The 27,104-nt window shown below is 39.7% G+C and overlaps 4 protein-coding genes and 1 long non-coding RNA gene across 6 annotated transcripts in view; 1 reads left to right on the top strand and 4 right to left on the bottom strand.

The window, feature by feature from the left end:
- Positions 1 to 224: 224 nt before the first annotated feature.
- LOC119546200 overlaps positions 225 to 27,104 on the top strand; it is a 67,956-nt gene continuing 41,076 nt past the window's right edge. The window contains exons 1-3 of one of the 2 annotated variants that reach the window (XM_037852329.1): positions 225 to 520; positions 585 to 688; positions 26,038 to 26,758. In XM_037852329.1, the coding sequence (XP_037708257.1) occupies positions 26,689 to 26,758 (70 nt within the window). In that variant the 5' untranslated portion in view covers positions 225 to 520; positions 585 to 688; positions 26,038 to 26,688. Of the gene's footprint in view, positions 521 to 555; positions 689 to 26,037; positions 26,759 to 27,104 lie in introns of those variants that run through there. The other variant, XM_037852328.1, reaches the window with a different exon arrangement.
- Positions 1,638 to 2,158, bottom strand: LOC119546204. Its single transcript, XR_005219169.1, has 3 exons — positions 1,956 to 2,158; positions 1,824 to 1,900; positions 1,638 to 1,758 (listed from the first exon to the last, which is right to left on the bottom strand). It is a non-coding gene; the product is annotated as an uncharacterized LOC119546204 (long non-coding RNA).
- Positions 3,211 to 4,723, bottom strand: LOC119546198. Its single transcript, XM_037852326.1, has 5 exons — positions 4,608 to 4,723; positions 4,437 to 4,541; positions 3,978 to 4,376; positions 3,569 to 3,900; positions 3,211 to 3,505 (listed from the first exon to the last, which is right to left on the bottom strand). The coding sequence occupies exons 1-5, from the start codon at positions 4,646 to 4,648 to the stop codon at positions 3,261 to 3,263; spliced, it is 1,122 nt and encodes a 373-aa protein (XP_037708254.1). The 5' UTR covers positions 4,649 to 4,723; the 3' UTR covers positions 3,211 to 3,260.
- LOC119546321 lies at positions 4,918 to 6,631 on the bottom strand. Its single transcript, XM_037852520.1, has 5 exons — positions 6,537 to 6,631; positions 5,342 to 5,419; positions 5,199 to 5,276; positions 5,073 to 5,140; positions 4,918 to 5,018 (listed from the first exon to the last, which is right to left on the bottom strand). Exons 1-5 carry the CDS (start codon positions 6,629 to 6,631, stop codon positions 4,939 to 4,941), a joined length of 399 nt encoding a protein of 132 aa, XP_037708448.1. The 3' UTR covers positions 4,918 to 4,938.
- LOC119546199 lies at positions 22,403 to 24,007 on the bottom strand. Its single transcript, XM_037852327.1, has 3 exons — positions 23,362 to 24,007; positions 22,793 to 23,088; positions 22,403 to 22,728 (listed from the first exon to the last, which is right to left on the bottom strand). Exons 1-3 carry the CDS (start codon positions 23,910 to 23,912, stop codon positions 22,517 to 22,519), a joined length of 1,059 nt encoding a protein of 352 aa, XP_037708255.1. The 5' UTR covers positions 23,913 to 24,007; the 3' UTR covers positions 22,403 to 22,516.

The following is a 27,104-nucleotide window of genomic DNA, read 5'->3' as shown; positions in this document are numbered from 1 at the left end:
TTATCCTGCAACCGAAATTTCAAAAAAATCTGACCGTTAAATATCCTTATGCTATTCCTCTCTGAGGACCTTCGGCACCTTCGTTAAGTTGAGAGGAAATGTCCTGCTGGAGAGAAAGTGAGAAAGAGAGAGAGAGAGCGAAAAAGCCGAGTGGCCACGACGGAATGTCCTTTCTGGGGCGATGCTGGCGACGATGACGAGAAAAATCAGCAGTTTCATTGATAACGCGCAACGAATTGGATCTCAGACAAACACCGGCCAGCTGCACTGCACAAAAAGTCGTGAACAAGGCTGCAAAAGCAGAGAAAATAACTATAAATACCGAGTTGGAATATGTTCCACGATGCTCTTCGTCCTACGCAACGTATGAGTGATATTTTGGTGGGGATAGGGTTCGAGTACCTTTATCTCCTTTGATTCCGGTTCTTCTATATACCATTCTCGTTCCGTTGAATTTTCGGTTGTTTTTCGCAGCGCGAGTGTTTAATTAACTAGCCGCATGGCGCTAACCAAGAAACTAGTAAGTTAATTAAGTGTGGTGCAATCTAAATGTTGGTAACAGTTCGGTTCTCCCATCAAATTAGTGCGAAAACAGAAACAAACAGAACAAACAATTCAAAACTTTCGGTTGGCTGTCAAAATTGAAATTAAGTCCGGCACTTAGCCTGCTATTCTAAATATAAAATAAGTGAGTAAAGCATTCTATTTTCATTTAATAAACACCTTTTTAACGATATTACAGAATATAAGAAACACTTCCTTTTTAATATATTTACTTGATTAATGTTCGTTTAGCCGCAAAATTTATTTCCCGTTTTTAACTGCATTTCAATAAAGGTATTTAAATTTTATTAAATGGGGAGGCGCCCACAAAATGTCCACTAATTAGTTGGGCCTGCCACTTGACCATTGGCCCCCAAAAAAGTCCATGACCTTTGCATGGCAGAAAAAATAGAAACAAAAATCTATTTTCTTTCTTTCATTTCTTATGTAGACCAAAAAGTTAAAAACAAGCAAAACAAAATAAGGGAATCGACCCAATTAAACTGGAGGCCAAGAGGGCGGGCCAAATCAGATTTTTGTTTTCTGGGTTTTTTCATTTTCAGCGCCGACATTTTCATTCCAACCTTTTCAGCAATTTTTTGCGACCCCTGCTGATTTATCTAAATACGTAGGGCGTACTGTATAACACCTCCCTCCCATATTTTATTTTGTTTTCCAGCTCGCAGCAAAGTTCTTGGTCGATTGTACAGTGGTCGTCCTGTCGTCCAGTTGGCGTCACATAAATTTATATATATTTCCCGCCAGCTTCCCGTCTCGAGGGGCTGACAGTGACTTAATGAGCTGCGGAAGTTAATGTGCAACTTGGCTCAGACTTGTTTCCATTTTTGTTGGCAAATTTATTTGCATATTTGGGTTAATTCCTTTTTCCCGTATTATTTTTTTTTTTCAGCCCATGACTAGCATTTTTAGCTCTTGTTTGCCCTACTGTTTTTCTGACCCACATTCGGCCTAATTAACATTCCCCTTTACTTGTCCAGATTCTTCGCAATAAAACGATTTCCTTCAAGTGTAAAATTGTGCATTATTATTATTATTTACAGATTTGCTATTATAAAACAGATTGTGTTTTTTTGTGAATCCAGATATTTCCTTGTGGTAGATTGAATCGCTCTTTTCTGCGATATCCACCGCAAAGTTCTATCGCATTTTTCCCCAGGGGTTTCCAGAGTTCTCCAGAGATTTCCAGAGTGCTGTCTTTAGTCAACCGTTTTTGAAGAAAAGTTTAGTTCCCATTTAACTGGCCAAATTATTAAACTTACCATTTGTGTCTTGTATAGTTGAATCCTGCATCGGGGAAGAAAACCGTTCCAGAGTGTTAATCATCCTAACTTCCTGTCTGAAAATTAAGAACTGGTAATTGTTCAAGACACAGGGCTTTATGAACCTCTTACCTCTTGCCAAATATGTGTGATCTTTAGTACTTCTCATTGTCTCTACGTAGATTTATGACCAACCAAGCGTTTTATGTATGTATAGTGGTGTTCACTTAAAAATAAAATACAAAAAAATCACTTTATGCTTAAAACTAGCCGAAAAATTTTTAATTTTTAAAAATCACTGAGAATTTAGAGCTCATTCCAGAGGTGTTGCTCGTTTGAGCTCCAGAAATAAACTGAATAATATAGGCCCTGTCCACGGTCAGGTCGAAATTCGATTGACAGCTAAAAGCCTCAGCCACCTTGATTCACTTTTTTTGAAACAAGTGGAGCCCGAGTGCTCTACTCTACTCGTACTCGATTCCCAACAGACCTTCCTGGAATCGAGAAAATGGAATGTATCCGAAAGCTGTTGACTTTTGTGGCCTCACAATGGCCAACCCACGCGTTTGCCATATGGGGATAAAAAGAGAGGAATGTGTAAATACATATAATCAATAGCATAGAAATTTTTTGTGCAAACACGTTCCTGGCTCCTCAGCCAATTTTCTTTTATTTCCAACGAATTTTTCCCTGCTGCTGCCTTTCATCTTATTTAGCTTGAGAGATGGAGGCGGGAAAAACTCTTTAATGAAAGCCAGCGACACAATCGACTGTCTAGCAAATCTTTTGGGAAAATTATTCTGCACAACTCTGGCAAAGCCCAAAAGTCCTGGCCCTCGGCTCGATCCCCATTTGTATGCTCAAGTTCATTAGCGTCAGTTCGCAAATATTTACAAGAGTTGGCAATTTCTGCTTGGCTTTTTGCTACGGCTCTGCTACTTTTTGCTTTTGGCTGCAAGCAGCAAACATCATTAAATTTAATTTGCTGCCAATATTGAACTTACTTATGCTTGTGTGTGCGGAATAAATAAAAAGAAAGCGGAGATAATCACATGAAGAAAGGGTCGAGGAACGTCTGGCTTAGAAAGCTCACAACTCAAAAAAGCTTAAGAAGGTACATAAGTAATTTTAGATTGGATATCAATAATAAACAAAGTACTACTTCTTAAATATTTTGGAAATAGACTGAAAATTAAAAACCCAGTTATTAAAATGAGTAAAAAAGCTGAATAGCGAGAATTGGTATGGTAGCCTATTAAAAATTAAACTGACAAATAAATTTGTTCGCATCCTGAGAAAAGACAAAGCCGAAGGTAAAAAAGGAACTACCCAAATTAATTTCATTTAATTGTTCGTTTATTTTGGAATTATCTTAATCTTTTCCAGCGATACAATTAAATCTTTCAGAAATAGAAAATATACAAAGTTGAGAATAACTCATTGGGGGTTTGCAAGGTAGTCCAAGTCTTCGGTTGTGGGACAAACACAGGGCTCCAGTTGACCAAACTCAAACTCCAGGGCCTTCTTTGCATTATCCAGAACTACAACCATGTCATTTTTCTTGAAAATGTGGCTGGGAAGAAATGGCTCCCCATTCGGATGGTGCCAGTTTCTCATGTCAAGGAAAATGCGCTTGACAAAACTCTTCTTTTTGTTCTCCCTCTCTTGTATTTTTATTAAACCTAAAAAAAATTCAGAATTCTTGAAAGTACTTTACATATAATAAAATTAAAACGTTTACTTACGAAGTTCTTCAGCCAAATTGATAGCTTTTTGTTCGATCTTAGCCGTTATTGACAAGTCCATTTTTCGATAGCCGGCCAAAAATGTGCGAATCAACTCAAAATGATCAGTATCTCTTTTGTTAAGGCTCGTACTCGAAAGCTGCTTATTTACACAAAAGCCGCGGTCATTAAAACCGGCATATGGTATATCCGTTAAAAAATCTGCTGACTTAAAGGTCTTTCGTGCCTGCGCCACAGTCGCCAATGTTTTGTTCATTTTGTAACAAGCCTGGGCATTATAATAGCGGTATCCAAAAGTTGCCATCAGCTGCTCCAAAGTTTTCAAGCAAATTCTATGGGATAGTATAGATACGAAATAGGAAACGTAAAAATATTATCACATAAGATAGAAATCAGTAGTAGCACTTACCGCGAATCTCGTATCGTGTAAACGCCAGGCAGCAGCTGGGAATTCTTGGTCGAGTGCAAATCCTTGACCAAAGTGTGGATAAGATCCTTGGCCAGGGTGTTCTGTAGGCTCTTCAAGACGGTGAGATCGAAAATGTGCTTTCGCGACCACCAGCCGCGATAGAGGGTCTGAACCAGGGTGGCAGATCTTTGGTAATGGGCCCACATAGCCTCCTGCAGTAACTTTTCGACCACAAAAAGGAAATTTCTCTGGGTCTGGAAACGGCGCCACCATTTCTGAACTACGATCGCAGACTCTTCTAGTTTTCTCTGACGATTGCGAACCATCCAACCGCGAGCATAGCGCTGAATTGTGCGAGCGGCCTTGAACTGCTTGTAGTCCAAAATAAGACTTTGAGCTCTATTGGAACAGTTCCTTGACAAGTTGTTCAATTTATAAAAACACTTCTCCATTACTTACCGCGTTAAATTTGTGTTCAGGCTGACGTTACTCTTATGCTCATCACCTTCCTCCAGATCCACGAAATCCTCATCGTCGACAATCACCGACAGGTTACTCGATTTCCTGACCCAAAAAAATAAAAGTCAAATATTTATCTGTATGTACAGTACCCGGCCAACCGATTCTTACGTAGGGAACAAGAACGAGACGTTTTTTGTCGGCCTTGGCATTTTTAAACTACTTTTCAAAGAAATGTTGCAAAGACGATTGTTATACTAAGCTGTGTAAGGTTCGACTGCTTAAAATGTTACTGAGAATTAATGCCAACGGTCCAAGGGTATTAAAACATTAAAGCCAAGGCCAACCTGATGAAATTTCTGGGCCATTTGAGAAAATAATAAAAAAACACCCTTCACACTCCAATATCAAAGCACCATTTTTAAAACCGACATCCCCATCTTTGGAATTCCCAATAATACCCAAAAATTAAGACAACGAATAAGGCCAAAAATACACTTTATTAATTTCGTAACTCATCTTCCAAAATGTTACTAAAAATTTTAAGTTCAGTGAAATACAGATGGAAAGTCAAAGTAGCTTCTGTGGGCGGTAATTAGTAAGTACTTAAGTTGGTGGATAAAGAAAAGTTCGTACCGTATACGAAGACAAAAATATCAAATCTTTTGAGGCTAAAGATGCAGCGTTGTTCCATTGTTTTGGTACTGTGGACGAAAAAAAGTTTAGTAATTTTTAAATTGGTTAAGAAGGAGATATACTTGCCTTTTATTCCGGTAAAAGGATCGATCGCTGTGTAATTCATAACAGTGTCGTGTACGGGGGAGCCAACATCGGAACAGACTGTGAGAGAAAATGGTAAGATATATTGGAAAAAGTTTAGTAATCTAGAAAAGATATGTACTTGCCCTATATTCCGATAATAGGATCGCAAGTTTTTTAGTGCATGACAGTGTCGTGTACGGGGGAGCCAACATCGCAAGAGTCTGTGAGAGAAAATGATAAGGTATATTTAAAAAAGTTTAGTAATCTTGAAAATATATGTACTTGCCCTATATTCCGATAAAAAGATCGCAAGTTTTTTAGTGTATGACAGTGTCGTGTACGGGGGAGTTAACATCGGACCAGACTGTGAGAGAAAGGGGTTAGACATATTGGATTATATCAATAATTAAAAAATACTTGCATGTTATCTTTTTATGTAAAACCACTTTTACCACTATCGCATTATTATATAAAGCCAAAATTATAAAAATCGTACACTTTTACTAATTCTAGGCTAATAAATATTGCATTTAACAAAAATCACTTTTAACTTAAACTTAATTTTTTTTTGAAAGACTGAAAATCCGGTTTTTAAAATTATTTTTTGTATAAAAAAGGCACAAAATATAGATTAAAAAATATATAAGTTTCGTTTAAGGGGTTGACCGAGTGTGTTGTTAGTCTGAAGTTCTCCTTTGTAATGAATAATAATAAGACAAACCTCAGTTAAGAACTGACAAATCTATTTTGAACTATCCACGGCCATCTAGATTTATTTGTAACTTGGAAACTAAGTAGATACTTGCTTAAAGGGAATTTGGTTAAGAGAAAGTTGAATGAAAAGAGAGTAATTCGATTTACATGCTATTAAATATGACCGTCTGCAGGATATTTATTTTTGCAGTCCATAGGATTGCCAGGTACAAATAAAGTCGTTATACTTCGCACTATTTTTTGTCCTTGGTCTTTGCCGAAGTAGAATATTGTGAGTTTAATTCATTTTTAATGCCGAGCCGACTCACTCGATATTCTCTTGAAAGCGCAACTTTGCCACTCAATGCAATCATTTGCCAATGCACTCGAGGGTTCCACCGAAAAAGGCGGAAATCAAAAGTTAAAATAAACTTCGTTGTCCTTGCCGTTGTCGTCGTGCCTGTCCTTTTTCGGGGAGCTCCTTATAAAGTTCCAGGATATCCGGTTGTTGTCTTCGGTGCTCATTTTTCGTCCTTATGCGGCGCCTCCTCTCCACCGCCCCTCTCGAGCACTACACGTTCCCCTTTGGTGCTGCTCCTTGTCTCGTTTAATGTTTCATTTATTTGTTTTCTCGTGCCGAGGCACGAAAAAGGACTCGAGGAGTGGATGGAGCCAGGACTACTGGGTATTGCATTGTACTTGGGTCCGCTGTTTTCACTATTTGACGCTTGTTTACTCATTTCCGGTTGCCGCTTGCATTGTGTTTCGTCCGGAGGACATTGCCTTCCCCGCCTTGTGGGTCCTCTGTCCTCTGTCGCCTGCGAAGACTGCAATACTTTGTAGCCTCCATTACGAAAATGGTTTAACGTTGGCTCCGCACCCAGGAAGTCCTTTCATATTTAACAGGGCACACAGCCAAACCAGCGAAATGAAAGTTATGCAGCTGCATGTTTAAAGTTAAGGTTACAAAATCAAAATCGATTGCAAATTCTTAGATTGCTAAATATAGTACCCCAAATCAGCTTTAGTCTTAACTAGAAATGAAAAATATCTTCTTTAAAGCATTTTTAAAGATATTTATTTATTAATTAAAACAATTGTTTTAGTTCACACATAATACATAATCTTGCTAAACTAATGCTTCACAATTCCAAGTCCTAAGCTTTATGAACAACATATAATCTGCTTACTTAAAATTTCAATTTGTCCTGGTCTGTTTTCAATTTATTAACCCAACCGAAGGCCCAATTAAATTGTCCGCCTTAAATTAAATTGAAATTGCAAATACAAGCAATCCAAATCCGCCCGCTACAAAACTAAAGGCTGAACTTTTGGCCAACCATTCGCCTGCGGCGCACAAATAAAAACTTTGTCGATGCGGTTTGCGCTTCTAATTTGCCCCAAGGCAAAGGCAATCAATCAATATTCATCAAAATGCTATTTAATTTGAATGCAACCGCCTTGCGACTTGACGCTGTCACGTCCTCGTCCTTCGTCCTGGCAGCACTGGCAGCACATCAGACAAGGAGGCACGCAACTTTCATTACTCGCCGAACTTTGAAGTCTGCCAGTCGACGGTTGGGGAAAAGCAGGATCTGGGCTAAAGTGTCATGGTAAACTAACGAACGCCTCAGCTCAAATTTCAATTTATCAGGCTGCTCAAGTTGCCTTTTCGTCATCCAGCGACCCTGGCATTCCGACTAAAAATTCTCTGACTACCTTTCGAATTCTAGTCTAGGAGATGCTAATTGTGGCTGTCGAAAACTGCAACCTGCTCTTCATCGAACCAAATTCCGCACGCATTTCAATTGGCCAGAAGAGATCCCTCTTCGTTAACCCGATTTCGCAGAACAAACAAGGTTGGCAAATGTGGAGGTAAACATTTTCCCAACTGCATTTGTATGGCTCACACACATAACGAGGAAATAAAACATCAATTGCCGGCCCTTTTTTCGGTAGCATAGCATACTTTATTGGTTCATTGATGAGCCAAAAGAAAAAAGGGTCAGACGGGTTCTGACTCCCAAATTGGCAGCTGTAAATTTGAAGTTTCCCCAGACAAGCCAAATAGGTAGGATTACGTGTTTCGAAAAGGGGCGAGCATAAAGTTTGAGAACTAAAAGGGGAGGTGAACGTATTGAATACAATTTAAGGTAAGATATGCACAAGAAAATAAAAGCCATGTTAAATTTGGTATTATTATTAGTGAAAACGTTTCTATAAGTAAAATGGTTTTTAAGAAAATTGCTTTACATTTTGGAATATTATTCAAGAGTAAATTATTTGTTAAAATATTTTATTATATTATTTATTTTGCGTTATGTTTGTAAGTGTTGAGAGTGTTGACATATTAAAGATATTAAATACATAGTATACATATAGTATACATAGTATACCATCTTGCTAAGTAGTAGGTAATTACTTTTACCAAGAGCTAAATTCAAGCCGACTGTTAAAATAAGATGCTTTTGGAATTATATGGGCTCCCAGTATAAATTTTATTGGCTGCACAGACGTACTTGCAGCAGTATTCAGCCCTCCCTTCGCCTCGCTGGCTCTGGAGGATGGTAAAAATATAATAAGCTGCGTAAGGTTCGACTGCTTAAAATGTTACTGAGAATTAATGCCAATTAATGAGAATTAAAGCCAAGGCCAACCTAATGAAATTTCTGGGCCATTTGAGAAAATTACTAAAAAACACCCTTCACACTCCAATATCAAAACACCATTTTTAAATCCGACACTATATCATCCCCATCTTAGGAATTCCCTAGATAATACCCAAAAATTAAGACAACGAATTAGGCCAAAAATACACTTTATTAATTTCGTAACTTATCTTCCAAAATGTTACTAAAAATTTTAAGTTCAGTGAAATACAGATGGAAAGTCAAAGTAGCTTCTGTGGGCAGAAATTGGTAAGTACTTAAGTTGGTTGATAAAGAAAAATTCGTACCGTATACGAAGACAAAAATATCAAATCTTTTGAGGCTAAAGATGCAGCGTTTCGTTACCATAGTTTCGTTACTGTGGATGAAAAAAGTTTAGTAAATTTCAAATTGGTTAAGAAAGAGATGTACTTGCCTTTTATTCCGGTAAAAGGATCGATCGCTGTGTAATTCATAACAGTGTCGTGTACGGGGGAGCCAACATCGGAACAGACTGTGAGAGAAAATGGTAAGATATATTGGAAAAAGTTTAGTAATCTAGAAAAGATATGTACTTGCCCTATATTCCGATAAAAAGATCGCAAGTTTTTTAGTGTATGACAGTGTCGTGTACGGGGGAGCCAACATCGGACCAGACTGTGAGAGAAAAGGGTTAAATATATTGGATTATTTCAATAATAAAAAAATACTTGCTTGTTATTTTTTTTATGTAGAACCACTTATACCACTATCGCATTATACAATTATGTTGGTAAAACAAAAATCACTTTTAACTTAAACCTAATTTTTTTTTGAATGACTGAACATCCGGTTTTTAAAATTATTCTTTGTATAAAAAAGCCACAAAATATAGATTAAAAAATATATAAGTTTCGTTTTTGGGGTTGACCGAGTGTGTTGTTAATCTGAAGTTCTCTTTTGCAATGAATAATAGTAAAACAAACCTCAGTTAAGAACTGACAAATCTATTTTGAACTATCCACGGCCATCTAGATTTATTTGTAACTTGGAAACTAAGTAGTGTAGTGAAAACGTTTCTGTAAGTAAAATGGTTCTTAAGAAAATTCCTTTACATTTTGGAATATTGTTCAAGAGTGAATTAGCTAGTAAAAATATTTTTTTATATTATTTATTTTGTGTTATTTTTGTAGGTGCTCAGAGTGTTGACATATTAAAGATGTTAAATATTAACTTACCAGACATAGTATACCATCTTGCTAAGTAGTAGGTAATTACTTTTTCCAAGAGATAAATTCAAGCCGACTGTTTAAATAAGATGCTTTTGGAATTATATGGGCTCCCAATATAAATTTTATTGGCTGCACAGACGTACTTGCAGCAGTATTCTGCCCTCCCTTCGTCTCGCTGGCTCTGGAGGATGGTAAAAATATAATTTAAAAGACCACAAAAAGCATGTCCTTGTGTGGAAAGTTAAGACCACTTAATGCACGCCAAAAGCAGTTTACATGCGTATGTATTACAGTGCCTGCTGGCTATATACGCATATGTATATATGGTATAGTATGGAATAGCGTGGTACAGTGGCTCATAAATACACTCGCACATAGAGCCACTTACACTCACACACACACACACACATGGAAAGCAACAAGGACAACGACACATGTTTTGGGTTTTTGGCCTCTGAGCCTGCTTGAAGGCATCATTCAGAATCCCTGCTTGTGTATGCGGTGTTAATAATGCCTTTGATGTGTGCTAAAGACAGATTCAGACTACGACAAGCCAAGTACATGGCCAACCGAAGCCAGTTTGGTGTCCATTGTTGTTCTCCTCGATCTGACTGCTGCAGATGCTGCTGAGGTCTGCAAAAATTTTGGCAAATGTAAACGGAATTTCTGAGCAAACAGAGTGCCGGAAGCCAAAACTCGAGCTAAGTGCACTAGATGGTGGCTTCATAAATTAATTTGTACTTGCCTTAGATTAATATTTTTGCATTTCAGTTCATAGCCACTCTCTCCTCATTTTGGGTAATGCACAGAGGAAGAACACCACGGCTTGGCTTGTAAAGGTGTACGAATTTTTAGGGAAAGGAATGTAAAATACGAAAGCTTACTTTATTGTAATGTGAGATCTACAAAATAAGTGCAACCAGAAAATATTTTTTATTGCTCCAGCATGGTATTATTTTTCTTAAAGTTCGTTAATACTTAAAACATACACAATCGCCTTAATAAGTTGAAAATCAGTCCAGAGGCTATACTTTCCTTAAACACCTTAAAGCCAAAAAAACGCCTAGGCAAGGCCATCAAATATTATATAGACCTTCAACTATTCTCACATATATTACGCAGTATTCGCGCATTACGCATACGCGGCGTTGACCAATCTTTTTATGGCCAAGTTGGCCTCAGTTGGTCAGGTGGGCAGTTGGCTTTAATGGTCTGTCGCCACTTTGCCACGAAAACTGGGACAAGAAGAAAAGTAAGTCTATTAACGGCAATGACAAAGCACGCGAAAAGCTAATAGAGAGACAGTCCCAAAGAAGGAAAATAAGCCGAAAGTGGGATGGTTAAGTAGTTTGGCAAGTCCATAAAAATGTATTAACTGCCTTGGAGGAGGGTAGGTGAAAATAAAGTCATAAAGCCAAGTGGTAAGTGCGGGGTGGTGAAGAGAAGTGTGGTTTTCCACCCAAGTTCCAGACACAATGGCCGTAATATGATAATCATTGCGTAGGCCCACATGCCCCTCGCTTTTAGGGGCGTGTGAAAAGTGGGTAAGTGATGCAAAAGAGACAGGCAGCGGGCAAGAAAGCCCCTGCCTAGACCAACAGCAAATCCATTAAACCCTTATGATGCATGAGTACAAATAAACTGAGTGAAAGCCGACAGACAATGGAAATACCAGGGATGGTCGAAACAAAAAATAAAAACAGAGAAAAGCGAGGAAAATCGTTGGAGAACAAAAACATCTGGGCACACAAAAAAAGGCGTGTCAAAACATATGCGAAAAAAGAGCAGTAACCGCAAAACCGAAGCGGTAGCGGCACGGAGAAAGTAGGAGAAAGGTTGGCGGGGGGTGGAGACAGCCCGCAAAGTGAGCAAACACTTGAGTCAAGTGGTTAGCTGGTTAAAGCTTTCGTCCTTTGAGTGGGTGACAGTGCGAATGTGCTCATTCGCTCGTTCGCCGCCGGGCGAAAGTTCAGTCAAGTGCAATTCCAAATAGGCCCAGGGGTTCTGCGTTCTCGGCTGAAATTATAAACAGATGTTGGAAAGCAGATTAGGTGGAACACGTCGAAGCGAGTGGTTAAGTGGGCCAAGTGGCTCGCGATGAGCACATAAGACATGCTAGGTGGAAATTAAGAGCAGGATAAAACGATATGGCGAGCCACGTTTATCGCAATATTATTATAAAAGATCATATAAACAATTTGAACACGTCTTAGGAACCTTAGTTCTTTCCATTTCATATTGAATATAATTCACATTTACAATTCTATCCATAAACTAAAATATTCTACAACTAAAGGTTGCTTAATATTTAATAAATTATTTTACAATACTAAATATAGATCCTAAATTTAAAAGTTTTATTTACTAACGAGAAAGGAATTATCAAATGAATTGCCTTTAATCAACAATCAAACCATCATTAAATTCAAATCGAAAACCCATTTGATTAAAGCGCTTAAATTGAAAACATGCCCACATAACTTAGTGCACATCACATAATGACGTTTATTGTTAGTTGGGTGTCCATTTAAAATTTGACCGAGGCACGAATTGTTTATGTTTAATCAAATTTAATTACATTCTATTAAAAGGCACAGAACGAATTGACTATCATTTTGAGGTCAGAAAATTCGGATAACTGATTCTGTCACAATTGATAAATTATTTACAGTCGAGCTGTCTTGAACGTCACTTAGTTAGCACGGATGTATTTAAAATGCATTAAATGTAGTTTATTAAAGGTAGTATAGTGCAAAAATCCCAAAGGCCTTCTTTAAATTGTTTAAGCAATGATATTTTTGGGTACTCATATTCTTGCAATTTTATTACCACACGTTGTTTCCTTGTCTTATCATAACAACGACGGTCCCTTTCATTTTCAGGGTTTTGGGGGCAGCCTTTACTTGTGGGCTTATCTAATATCCAACCCAGCAGGTACAGAATTTCCGAACAGAACCTTCAAAAAATAAGGACAAATGCACGAATGCAGGCGTTACAGCGGTTCAGATTTCAATAGCTGAGTGCATATTTTGGCATTTTCTACAATGAAAGGGACACCGGTGAAATAACAACAATACATTGTACGATACTTCCGCTTTTCCGTGCTCGTGTGCAGCAGCAGCAAACTGGTTTGTGCACAAATATAACGTATACGCGAGGTGGGTCGGAAAAACAGGAAAACCAGCGGAGAGACCAGAAGAGATACTTGCATTAGAGTCCTGAGCAGCACCAACGGGCATCTAACTAACAAAGGCGCATTTCTTTTTTGGAAAATACCAGCAAACACACAAACACACGAATGTACGTGGCGGGCGAAGAAAGTTTAAATCAACTTGTGGGAATTTAGACAATTTTATAAACATGCATACTGCTGGGAGGACTGTGGCAAGATAAATCCCCGTACATATAGACGTGCAACCAAAGTCGAAGAAATTGTACGAAAGTGACACATACTCAGATGCACTGAAAAAATATTCTTCAAGCTATACAGTTGGATATGTAATTCGATGGAATATTTATAGTAAAGCGCAGTCTTCTTTCTATGAAGGAACCAAATCAGAAGTATTTCTTTTTTGTAGTACATATATTTTTATTATTTTAAAAGCACTCTGCCGTATTTTTTTTCAGTGCTACCACATGCACAGGGTATATTGCACATAGTACAAATTTAAAAGTAAACCAAGCCGCATCTCATCGCGCTATCTGCGGATGCTTTCCCGCCTTTCCCCACCCGCTTTTCCTTGGCCAGCCCACAGACACATCTTGTTATTGTTGTACGCTGGTGCTTATGCAAATTCTCGCCCTGTGTGCTGGGGCAGCGCCAAAAGGGAGATACGTGCTTTATATATATTCATGAATGTATGAATATCTTGCCTGTATAAACAGAGTAACTGAATAATAATAACAACAGCAGCCGCCAGCGGGCGGCGAGCCACGAAAACTTGAAGAAAATGTCGCCAGCAGAAAAAGTTTTTCACATCAGGTAGAAGGAAAAAAAAATCTGACAAAAATAAATACAACGCTGTTACATCTTTAAACGCTTTAAATTACTCTGGGCTATGGAATGTCCCCTCCCTAGATAAATCAAAGTGAATGGGATTTGTATGCTAAACTCGTACCAGCGATGAGTGCCATATCAGGTAGGGGGATCCAGAAATATGTAATACGATTAATGAAAAAACATGAGTAATATTTACTTAAAAAAATTATTTTAAAATAAACTTTGATTGTACTATTTATTATTTATCATTAAAGTTTTACGAGATAAAGCTTATTGTTGCTATAATGGCAAGAGTGCGCATAAACATTTAAATGTGTAACTATTATGCATTACTATTTTTTAAATCCATTCTATTTGGTATGCATTCTTCTTAAAATATATATAACTCTTAAGTGCTTTTTAGAAGTTTATCTATATAATTGAATTTTTTTCGAACTGTAAGATTAGATTAATTTTAAAATACATAGATGCAAAGTGTGCCCCTTCAAATGTAGGGTCAGAAATCTTAAATGCGTCCATTTCTTTAAGTTCTCCAAATGCTTGTCAATCTGTCAGTGGGGGCGTGAAAAAAAGGAACTAAAAATATCAGCAAGCCCCCAACATATTGCGCTTTTAATTTTCTAACTCACTTGCCACCAGCCAACAGGTCAGTCATCCTTTGGCGATATCCTGATATCCCTGCGCCCCCACACATTTGCCATTTGGTTGCACATTGGAGCGTGAAACTTGTGCGCTTGTCACAAAAATGCTGCCCGTCAGCTTTCGTTTTGCTCCTTGTGGTTGCCTTTGCAATGACAACAACCAGGCAGCCCAACAACTAAGCAACCAAACAACCAAACAACCGAACTACTGTGAGTCCTGCTGGGTTTTCTGGGTGGCGAAAATGTCGCCACATAAATTACCAAATAGAGCAAAACCGAGTTGAACGCATTCGGTTTCCCATGGCAACAAACCGATTGCATTTCACTCTTTTTCGCCCCACCGCCGACCTTCTGCTCGACCTTCTGCCCCCAAAAAAACACCCCTCCGCCCTCCATTCCCATTGGCATTAGCATTTTGACGCTGGACCACCCACGATTGGCCCATTGTCTGAGCTTTTCCTTCTTTTTTATTTTTGCTGCGCGTGCTGTTGCCACTTGTCTCATTTCGAGCGCTGTCAAGCTGCAGAAAAGTAAGTGCGCAGCGCCATCTTGTGGCGGGCAATAGAGGTGGCCCCAGCCCACTTCCACTGCCACTTCCACTTCCGCTTCCGCCCACTTCCGCTTCCTCCGGTGGCGACTGCACTGCTCAGTGGATTCCACAAGTCCGCACTTGGATATTGCTCTATTTTTTCCATTCCGAAAGTGATTGCTTGTTGCTCTCTTTGTTTTTCCCACCGAGCTGCTTTTGTTTTCTAATTAATTATGCAGCACTGTGGACTTGTTGGAAAAGATGGAAAAGAAAATCTTATAGTTGGGATTTCGAAAGATGCTGTCCTATTAACTTAGCCGAAGTAAATGATAAATTAAATATTTAATGCAATGTGATTTATTTATGCATTGCTTGTGATTGAATCCTAACAAATTTATTCAATGAAAAACAGTAGAAAATTAATATTTTATGTCAAGTAAAGATTTCTTAGTGAAGTCTTTAAAGTGCGTTCAGCAATTACAAAGCATAATCGGCTACAGTTACACATTTTAAACGTCAAAAGAAATTTAAAAAAATATTTATTTATGTCTTTGCCCAAAAAAAACATTCATTGGTTGAAGACATTTAATAGGAATCTTTAAATGTTTTTGAGAAATGCTGTAGTGATTCTGTAAGACTATAAAATTTATGTGAATAAAATGCAGAATTGATATTTTACCTTTTTGGTGAGATTCGCTTGTTCGACCCACGGTGTCCTTTAAGTTGCCTTCTCTTGGACAGGACTTTTTGTCACTTCCGCTTTGTTTTTGTTTGTCTTCTGCTATTTTCATAGTTCATTAGTGTGCTGGCCCCTCCTCAAAGCCCCTACTTTTCCTCCTTTTGGCCAGCACTTTTCCTCTTGCGCTGGTTTTCTGTGTCGGGGATTTTCCGTAGCATTTAACAGCTGCTGTCAGACATTAGAAAAATATTTGCACTTTGTTTTCATTTTATAATTTCCTTTGCGACGTCTGGCAGGCTCTTAACTTGACAGCGTTGCAGTTTCTCCCTGGCCTCTGCACCTCTTCACCTTTTCCCCTTAGTCTTGTTTATTTTTTTTTTTTTGGTCGAGGGGCTGGCATTGATTTTCCTCGAAAGGATCTCCTTAAAGCCAGGTTGGCTAATGACTTTAAAGAGCACAAAGATAAGCAGCAGCAGGATGCAGGAGCCAGGAGCCACTTTCTTGCCAGGCATATACAGTGGGGCACAAGGAGCTCAACGAGCCAGTGAGCGACGATGACGACGACAACTGAAATTTGTTTTGCCCCCCAAACAGAGCAACTGGGGGTCCCGACCTCCCCGCAGCCCGTCTCCTTCTGGCGGCTGCTTGGGTAAAATAAACGACAGCTAATAATGCGCACAACGAGCAGCCAGGAGTCAGGAGCCAGGATCCAGGATCCCGAACCAAGGAGCCAAGGAGCAGGCGATGGCAGCTGGAGGAAAGTCAGTCGAGCAGGCCACTCGAGCCACCATACACTGCCCTCTGTTGTGGAAGTAAGAGCATTGAGCTGCCTTCACTTGGATAGTTCTTTGTCTGCAAACTGAGGCTATGCCAGGTGGATGGAAAATCAATGCCTCTACTTGGAATTATTTCTATATTTATCAAAAATTTGAGAAATAACAAGTACCTTCCTTGCAAAAATATGCAATTTTAATGTTAATTCAATTACAATGGTTTTTTTTATTAAAAGAAACCATTATGGTATGCTTTACATTTTCTACAATTAGAAAAAAGTGTACAAACATAGTTTAAGAATGATTCATGTTATTTAGATAGTCTATATGAACTTCTAAAATTGTTGGTTAGTGTACATCTGATTCAACTACCCCCTACATTCTCCTTGTTTTTCTTCCACAATCTCAGACCCCCTTTTTCGACTAGTGGGCGTGGCAGCGACTTTAATTGGCACACATGACACGAATCGCGGGCGTGACACACTATTTGAGGCGGATGGGGCATCAGGGGTTAAGGGGCCATGGGGCCCAAGGAACTGGATGGCGAGGACAAAGTTTCTCTGATATGCATAGACACATTTCGAGTGTCGGAACACCAGTTGTCGAGTTGGGGGCGTGGCGCCAGGAGGCGGCTGGAAATGGCTCCCCGGTTGATCTTTTGGTTGGTAGGCAGCCGCTAACGCGTCCTTATGCAAATGAGCGAGAATGTGGCTAAGACAACGGGCCGAGCTCAAGTGTTAAGGGTCGCGCAGCTTAAGTTTAATTAGACGCAGGACTTGTGATTTATTTGATTTTCGCCTTGGCAATAGTTGCCAAATGGCTCTGGGTCAGCCCACTATTTCACAAAGCCCACCCCAGTTACCCCAAAAACTCTGGGCCAAAATAGTTTCAAAAGTTTCAATCAATAAATATAAAGTGTGAATTGAGCTGGAGGGATTTTGTGAATATTATATGAGGAAACTGAGCTTAAATAAATTTGGCAAAAGTAACTTTGTATGACTATTCTTAGGTAAATGAGCAAGAGATGGAAGATAAAGAATTACTGGCTAGAAAGTTGTATTCAAACTATTTCAAAACTTTTAGCTTGAACATTTATAATTTCCCCGAATTAATAATAACATTTAATAATATTTATAAAATACGGAAACATAATTCAAAACTTTGGGCGCACTTTGCTTACTGTTCCGTTTGGATAACTTTAAAAGATTAATAAATATTTGTTGGCCAGTCGGCTGCAGATTTTAGCCAGAGTGGGAACATGAATAATAATATCTGTCAGTTGAGTGGCGGCGACTACTTCTCTTTGTCTGGCAACGTCTGTCTATACGCCTGATTCGTTACGCAACTTTGGCCAGGTAATTTCGCAGGCAGGTGAATCAGTGGGGGCTGGATCACTCTGGAAAGCAGTGAAGCGCACAAAAGTGGGCAACAGTTGCCGAGACCTTCTCGAGTCGAGAGGAGTCGAGTCCTGGCAAAAAGTCCTGCCACTGGCGGCTCCACAAAAACTTGTCACTGGCATTCCGGCGCTGACAGTTGGCGTGCAAACTCTGCTGCCCCTGACAGATGCATTTATTTATCTTCTTTATGGCCAGGACTGCGAACTCCGGTCTGCGGGTCAGAGATGAACTCCGCTGGCACAAACTATAAGCCAAACATTCGTTGCGTTGGAATTTTTCCATTAGCCCAGCTGGCAAATGAAAATGCTAATATGGAATAGTTTATCCGAACAACTGAGAACTTTCGAAGCCACATTAATACCGCAGTGGCCGAGGTGCAGTGGATGAAATATATAATTACGTATTATGATCTACCTCTCAAAATGCATTACATTGCCCTACAGTTTTTTACATCCTATTTACCCTTTGTACATTTTTCTCCTGTGGAAAATAGTTTTATTAGTTGCAGAAGGGAAACAAGTTGTTTTGGTGTTTTAAAAATAGAAGTTGTATATTGGGTATTTTTAATTAATTGTTTTATAGTTATTATAATGCTGATGAGGTTTTCTATTGCCCTGATTTATAATATAGGGTTTAAATTGCGAAAAATATTGAAAACAATTAAATCAGCTCACTTATGTATAAGCTAATGCCTATCAAGCCAAGGTAATTCACTCAACCTGCCCCATATGTCCAAAAATATAATTCGCCGCATTTATTTCAGACCCTAAGCCACTTTAGACCGGCTGGCCAACAGAAGGAAATACAAATTTCTTCATTTACAATACAATTTATAAATAACGATTTATCATGAGCTGCAGTGGCTGTTGCACTTGCCAATTGCCCACCTGAATGCGTTCTGAAGTGCCTCCGCATCCTGGATGTAAGGAATTGCCCTGGCCGAGGACAAAATCCCTGAACTGGAGTTGCTTGGCTGCTGGAAATAAATTGCCAATGGCAATGAAAGCCTGGCTTCACCTTTTGTTGCTTGATTTTCCCCAACAAATATATATGTTTCTTATTTTGTGCCAGCCAGACATCAGTTGATTTGGAAAATATTTCCTTTGGCCTCACTTTAAGGAGCTGAAAAATAATATTTAAATTGCACTGCTCTCTCTCGCAACGAACTTCAACATAAACTCGGCACATTTGCCGCTAATCGCTTCCCCACAGACGCATTAACAATTTATCTTGCCTTATTTTATGCGAAAAGTTTTCGCCCATCCACGGCCCTGTGTAACCGCATCTTTTACCTTCTGCCAACGAAATCGAATCCCCGAAAAGAAAAACATTTGAATTGAAAATCGTGCTGAGCAGAGAAGGAAAATGCCAACGACATGCGCATAATTTCAGCACACACAGGCATCGCTTTTCACGAGGGAAATGCGAGTACGTGAATGCGAGAATATGGCGAAGGTATTGGTTTGGGCATTTGGATATTGTGTCTGAGAGCCTTAGGTAGACCTCTGGGTCCTTCGATAAGAGGAACGTATATTTACTGGATTTGGGTGGGGAAAAGTTCGATCTGCGCTTTCTTTGTTGTTCTGTGGGCGAATATAACAGAGGTTGTTAGGGAAAATAGAAAAATCTAATGTGTTTTTAAGAACATTTTTAAACGGATTTGTTATTTGTTAGAAACTACAAAGAATTATCAACGATTTTGGTAAGAATCAAAAGATTCTTTCTAAAAATGTCTCTTATTTATTGTTTAAATTGTGTTATAATATAACAACTTTGACAATTTGATTTGCCATCACACTCGGTTCCCTGTTATCACAAGACTTGTGTAACTCAAAGTTATCTTAGTTGGATTTCAACCAAAATCCTCCATTTTCATGGACAGTCGCCGTTTCATTTCCAACAGCTGCCAGTTGCCACCGAATCGAGTTCAGTCCAGTTCATTTCAGTTTGGCCCCATCAAATCCAATAAATTCGTAAAATAAAATGCTCCAATAAATTGCTGTCTCCACTATCCACAAGCTGCAAAACTGAAACTAAAGTTAAATTGAATTAAAATTCAGAGCGCTTAATGTGCCACAAACACACACACACACACACGCTGGCAGTCTTCACATGTCGCAGATTTTTCAATAAACTAAACAATTTACGAAAATTGAAGTTTATCTCAATTGTGCAGCTGTTGTTGACAACGCTCCCTACACTCGACGCTTTGTCGCCGAGGACTCAATTTGGCAATAAACTGGCACTCAGAGAGCTCAGGGCCGATTGCCCCGCCCCCAAAACCCGATACTATATAGTATTCTATATATGAGGCACGATTCCGGGTCCTGTGAAGTGGTGCACAAATGCGCTTAGTTGCTTTATTGGTCAAGCTGTTGTGCGTGGATAAAACCCTTTTAGTGCACAATTGCTATAAATTCGCTTGGCCCATTATATTGTTCGTTGGGGGGGTTGGGATTGGGATTGGGGATTCTGGGTATGGGATAGGGGAACTAGGGACTCTGGGACCTCGGCCATTGTCATGCGGGAAATGGAGCGGGTATCCCAAGTCGATGATGTCGATTGACGGAAGAGCTTATTTTAATCTCATTTGACAGCCATGAGCGAAGGAACCCGAGTGAAGAAAACTATTCTAGGGCCAACAGCTGTTGTGGGTTGGGTCATTTGATAAACGGACATTTTGCCAGGGTCAAAGGGTTGCTCCCTCGCCATATAATTTGCCATGATTAAGTTTGAAATTTGCATGGACCGGCCGGGCACATTTTGATGACCCAAGCATTTGGAGGCGCTCAGCAGTTTGGTGTTAGTTTATTGTCCAATCGGGTCGACTGTGGGTTCATCTCCATCTTGGTCATTTTGGGTGATTTTCGCACATGGCCTCGTTATTTGCATAATTAAGATTGGGCTTAAGGAAATGCCCCGACCTTTAATTGGAATCCTTTTGTGCTTTGGCATAATGGTCAGTTGGGCAGCTTGAACTCAAGTAAATGAAAATTGAAAGTCCTTTAAGAGTTAGTTTATAGTTTATTAGCTAGAAGCTAATAGGGTTATTACAACAAATTGGTTAGCCATGCCTTATATAGTATAATAAGCATAATAAGCTTATTATAGTAAGCTTATTACTATAGTAATGTATAGTATACACTGTAATTAATATAAGCGAAATAGTTTCCAAGCAGAATGAAATAACTTTAGTTCTATAAAGTATGGAATGCCTTTTCGAACCACTTTCAAAGTCGCATCTAGGAAATGGTATCTTTGCATCTCTATACCAGTTATAAGTCTGGGATGGCTTTTTCTTCCTGAGAATTGATGATCCCTTAGAATCCCATAAAGCTTCGATGTTTTCACCCCAGCTGGGCAGCTTAATTGCATTGCTGTATCTAAGGAGGGTCAGAAGGGCCAGGAAAACTAGGTAAAATGGCGAATAAACAGATTGCATGAAGGAGGAAGAGCTGGGAAAATTCATTATGTACTGGCGCCACGACTTAGTGGCAAATGTACGTATGGCATCGGGATCTTGGCCAACTACGTTCGAGCCAAGCCAAGCCAATCCACTTCGGCACCTCGGGCTTGTGTTGCGGTTTGGCGCTTGTTAATTTTGCAGTGAAAATTGCTTTGGTATTTACAGTGCACTTGGCCAAAGGCGCATTACGGGCATGCCTCAAGGTCCTTCAAGCGGAGTCCTGCCGCCTGCCCCCCTTCCCGTCCCTCGATTTCCCCAATGTTTGCCGCTTTCAAACGGGTATTTGCCCTTGAGTCTCTCCTTGTGCCATCGACAGCTGTTAAACATTTTCACGTGCAGTCTGCAGAGGATGCCTGATTGTATTTGCCCTCTCGTCCCGGCCAACTGGCATCATCCATCTGCACGGACTAATCAAGACAGCCACTTAATGCCACAAAGTATGCTACTCGAAATTGTGTAACCCACTTATCTTTAAGCTAATTTGTTACCCAGGTTCGAGTCCTCCATCCGACAGGACTTATCAACCTTGGGATGCCGCTGCCTTATTCAGCAGCTTTATGGCTGGGGCCTTTCATTACCAACCACGACGCGACCATAAAACAATGCTGCATAAAAAGTGACCCCTACATTTCCAACTCCCCAGCTTCATCACCATCTCCATCTCGCGCAACACGCAAAAGTACTCAAAGCGAATAAAACAAAAGTAACTATAATAAATGTTTGCAAATAAATTGCGAGCTGCTAAAAAACGCACAGTCAGCCACACAAAGGAGCCCGGAATTCGTTTCTCTTCAATTTTTGTTGCCTTGGCATTAAAAAAGTTTAAGCGCCCTGACTTATTCGTCTTCGGTCAAGGGACAAAATCTGTTTTATGTCGAGGAATTTGTGAAATTTTGTGACTGATGACAGTAAGGAGTAGGGAAATCTTCTGTCAGTTTCCCTGGGGCACTTGGATTGGTCAAGAGGAAGGTGGGACAAATGTTAGGGATGTATTTGAATAGATGCCGGGAGTCTTTTATCTTTGCCCTGTAAAATAAGTATGTAAATCAGCCGAAAATTATGACCGAAGGTTCTTTGGGTTACAGCATTTTAAAAATGGGAAGTCTCCGTACTTAAATAAAAATCAAATATTGCTTTGCTTTTTTCTAACTATTTATTAATCAATTATTTGCGACAAATTCACAGTTTGTCAGACATGGAATGAATAAGAGATTAATTGTTCCAATAGGTTGTACCAGCACTTCCCCGGTTTTATAACAAACTATCCAGTGCTAAAACAACCTATTGGCACAAACTATCCACTGTGAACCTGGGCTTGCAGAAGCAATTGTATTCATCGGCGGCCGTTAGAAGATCGTCTAGAAAGATCTGAATCATTTTGCGCTCAAGTTGCTTGCGAGCCATATTCTTATTGGCCATGATACGCCTTATGAAGTCCTTGCAGAAACGATTGCGCTTACTCTCACGCAGGACATTCATGCTGATACGACGTTCTGCAGGATTAAAGTTAGGATTTTAATTTCCATTTTTGGATCAAGGGTTAAGTGAGGAACTTACTGGTCGAATAGTTCATGTAAACCTTTTCCACGTGCTTATCCCTCATGGACTTGTCGTACACCAAGATCGTTCGCTGCAATCGCGGGCCAATCTTTTTGGGCAAGGTGAATTCAGTGGTGGGGAGGTTCTCTGAATAGGGTCCCGGATAAGGTGCTTTGGAATAGGTACGGGACCTCACGAACTCTTCTCGCCTGTCGTTGATGAAGGCTCGCTTCATGGCAATGGCCGCTCGGACACGTCCGTTATGGAAGCGGTAGCCAAAAGTACAAGACAGGTCCTCGATCTTTGTTAGCAAGCTGGGGAGTATATGTGTATCAGTAATATAATCCTAGGATATGACTTATCTTTGGATTGCCAAAATAAATTTAAAAAAAAATTATAATATTTAAATATATTACTTCCGCTTTGCATAGATCTATAGATCATATGCTAGCATGAAAACCTTTAAAATATTAATTCCTTTAAAAGTTTTAAGAGCTGTGAGTTTTAAGAGAGCTGTGTAAGTATCCCGTACCATTTCCATGGTGGAAAATTTACAAGAAGTCCTTATATAGTATAGTATAGCTTACTCAGTTTCTCGCAGCGCGTAGATGCCCGGCAGCATATGATCCTTCCGCATCTTGTATAAGTTCCTGTAGAGCGCGCTGAGCATATCCTCGGCGTACTGCATTCGCAGCGACTTCATGCCCTGGAAGTCCTGGAAGTACTGGCGCGTCATCCAGCCGCGGAAGAGGGCCTGGATCTTGGTGGCCATGTCATGGTGGTACTGCATGATCTGCTGCTGCAGATGCTGCTGGATGCTAGCGAACTTGAAGCGGCGGACCCAGAAGCCGCGCCACCATCTGCTGATCGTGGTGGCCGCCTTGGCCTGCCGGTCGAGGCATTTTCTGGTCAGATATCCCCTCACATGGCACTGGATCATCCTGGCGGCCTTGAACTGTTTGTATTCCAGGAGGGCGAACTTCAGGCGACAGGATGGCCCATAACAGGACTCGGTGCTGACCATCGACTCATCCCACACATTGCTTGAATACTCCGTACTCTGGCTTCGCTTACTCCATTCGCCGTCCATTGAATAGATGTTGGATCCTCCAAAAGCGGAAGGACATTGTACGAACATAGCTAAGCTATTTTATTTATGTTTTACTTAGTGTATTTATGTGATGTGGTGTTGTGCTCTATGTGGAGTTCCTATCATATATAAGGGTACTAACAGATTCGTTGACAACAAATGTAATGAAAGCTTTGTTTGATATTTATAAATAAATTAGGGAAACCAAATCGATTGTAGTATATACAATCAACAACCGCAAATTATTATCACAAGACAATCTAATTTATTTTCAAGCTTGCTAAAACCGAAATCCCCGAATTCTTAGAGCAAGATGAATTCTTCAGGAATAGATCAAAGAACACGACGTTTCTACTTAAGCCAGGAGAAAAATAACAAGCAGTTGGTTCTTGAATGCATTTTATTGTATTTTTTCTTAATATTAACTTTTATAGATTTTTTTTGAGTACCCAAAAGACAAGCATAAATCGTTTGCCAACTTATCGCGAGTAACACTGATTCAGTCAGAAATGTTTGGCTTACTTGACTGCGGTACTTGTGCACAATATCGCTTCTATTCCCGATGATGAGTATTAAGTTCACTTGGCACACATATCTTGACTGGTTGGATAAGGTAGGGGTGCCCCCCCCCCCCCCCCCCCCTGATTTCACCAGATCCAGGTCGCATTTCGCTTTTCCGCCGCAGAAGCCACCGAATATGGGACAGGAACTCCACTCAGGGCCGCAGTCAAGCTGTCAGTCAGCCAGGAGTTCGTGACAGAGAGAGTCTCCTTTCGGGCGCATTTGCAGCTTAAAGGATTTACATTGAATACTGAATGCTGATACTTCATATCAGTTTAGTTCGCTCTCCCTCGAAAAATCGAAAAAAGGATGGAGGGCGCAGTGAAAATCTTCGATTTCCATAAGTGAATTTTCCCCAATGCACACAGGCATGTCAAGTAGGCAACCCAGCAAAACCAGCAAGCCGGCAAACCCGGTCGCCTTACACACATGTGCCCCACTGTACCCGGCAGTCGAAAACGAAATGGTGTCATGTACGAAATGTGAAAATCGTGTTGTACAATTTCATGGCTTGGCTTTTGCCAATTTCCCATGTAAAGTCAGTCGGCTTTTCGTGTGGCGCCAAAGTCTCCCTCCCGGCCACGCCCCCTTTTGCTTTACGGTGGCAACAGCGCGTATTTGGTTTGCTAATGGGCAACTTTGGCTTTTCAAATCAGTTGGAAAATGCACTGTGCGTGTGTTTTGTTTTCCACAGACTCTGAAATCCATTGCAGCTTAAAGCGTCCATCAATGATTTAGACTTCGCTGGATTCTCCGAGTCGAAGACAGTAAATCCTGGCGGGGATATTGAATTTGATGATGATTGGAGTTGAGTTGTCAAGAAAGGAAAGTGCCGCGAAAACTGATAAGCAAGCGAGGAAAAGCAATAACAATTGAATAAATAAATTAGAAATCTGAAAACAGTAAAATTTATAGGAAGTAAGTGCTAGGAAAATAAAAAGAAACACCAACCATATCTTACCTTTTGCATATTGTATATTTGTATTTTTTTTGGAATATAAAAAAAGCACATAGTCATTGTAATATATATATATAAATAATCATTTGCTGATCATAGCAAAAATATAACTAATTTACAGATGTACCAACATTTTTTAGAATAAGTATATACATAAAATCGGTATTTTAGAATTTATAAGAGAGAGTGTTTAAGAAGAACACTAATTGTCATAATTTTAAGATTTTACGAGCTCTGTTCATGTCAATATGTAAATCTATCTAGAGCCGTAAATAATGATCTGTATCTTAAAACCTTCAAGGGTGCAGTGCCGAACAATTGTAATCTTAAGTACAAGCCACTTGAGCCTGACCATTAATATTGTTATCACACTGTACAAAGGGTCGGCTTGCGGGAGACCGTTGATAAGGCTATAAGTTATATCATAAGAATTTCATGTTAATTACGTAAGCGAAGACTTAGAAAAATAAAATCAGTTTTTATTCAGAACTCAAACGTGAAGGTTGTTTCCCTCATTACAGGAATCCCTTTCAGAGAGGAAAGTGAAGTAAGGACCTCAAAATACTGCCACATTCTCTCAATAATATATTCAAAAATTCCTCAGCTTACGACTGTTTCTAATCCTTTTTCCCCCTCGGCTCATCCATTTTTCAGGTTGATTCGGAAGCCGACTCCAGTTCAATCATCAGCCAGCAACATTGTGGAATTCCCATGCAGGAAAAGGAAAGCAAGGGAGGAGGAATCCGAAGTCATATAAAATACATTGCAGCAAAGTGGAAAAATTGTGGAAAACAGGAAATGAATATGCAAAAAAGGACAGGGAAGGGATATGAAAAATGCAAATAGCCAAATCGAGTTCAATGAGAAATGCAGCTAACCCAAAACCGAGCGTATTTACACAATTTCACATTCACATGCTAGTGCATAGGTAGTTCGGGGCGCTCAGGTCCTGGTCCGAATACAAATGCGACTCACTGTGCAGATGGCTAATTGTGGCTGACTGGTAAACCGAAGAAAGCAGGAGCGCCGAATGAAAAATGCATTAAATGCAACCGCAAAATAGGGCAAAAAGCAAAACCAATCAAGCGACAAAAAACAAAAAAGAAAGCAAGAGGAAATTGCACATACTGAGCGCAGAGCAAAACAAAAGGATGACAAAACCAGTTAGCGAATGTAAAAATTGATTTCTGCGGTCTGGATATAGCGGATATTGCTTATATACGACCGTAAATCGCAGCGACATAAAACATTAACCGACATTTATAAATAAACAATCATATATTTGCGGGCAAAGGTACAAACAAAATGCAAAAGCCAGCGCTCAAACTACGAAGACTCTTCATCATTACCGCTGTTTACATAGCCAGTTTGCCAGGTGAGTTTGTTTAAAGCGAAAATCAAATATTATCACGCCCTCATCACCTATTTAGGGCTCCACCTTTTACAACTTGACCACATTCGAGCTTTAATTTAAACGACACAACGAACACATGCACACACTTGTCCTGAATTATTAATCGAAAATTATGGCCATGGGGAATGTTGTTTTCAAACCGGGCAAGCAATTTGCCACCCACACGGTGACTGCTCTGCCCACATCATTTGCGGTTCAATTATGTTTGCGGTTACCATTTGTGAAAACGTTTCAATTCCGGAAGTGTACTCCCTTTACTTTTTTTCGAGCAACGCCATGGCAAATCAAATTAAGCTCCAAAAAGTAG

This window comes from Drosophila subpulchrella, chromosome 2L (genome assembly GCF_014743375.2).
Source record: "Drosophila subpulchrella strain 33 F10 #4 breed RU33 chromosome 2L, RU_Dsub_v1.1 Primary Assembly, whole genome shotgun sequence".
NCBI lineage: Eukaryota > Metazoa > Arthropoda > Insecta > Diptera > Drosophilidae > Drosophila > Drosophila subpulchrella.
Note: the sequence above shows the minus strand (reverse complement) of the source record. Positions and strands in the feature narration are given on the sequence as shown.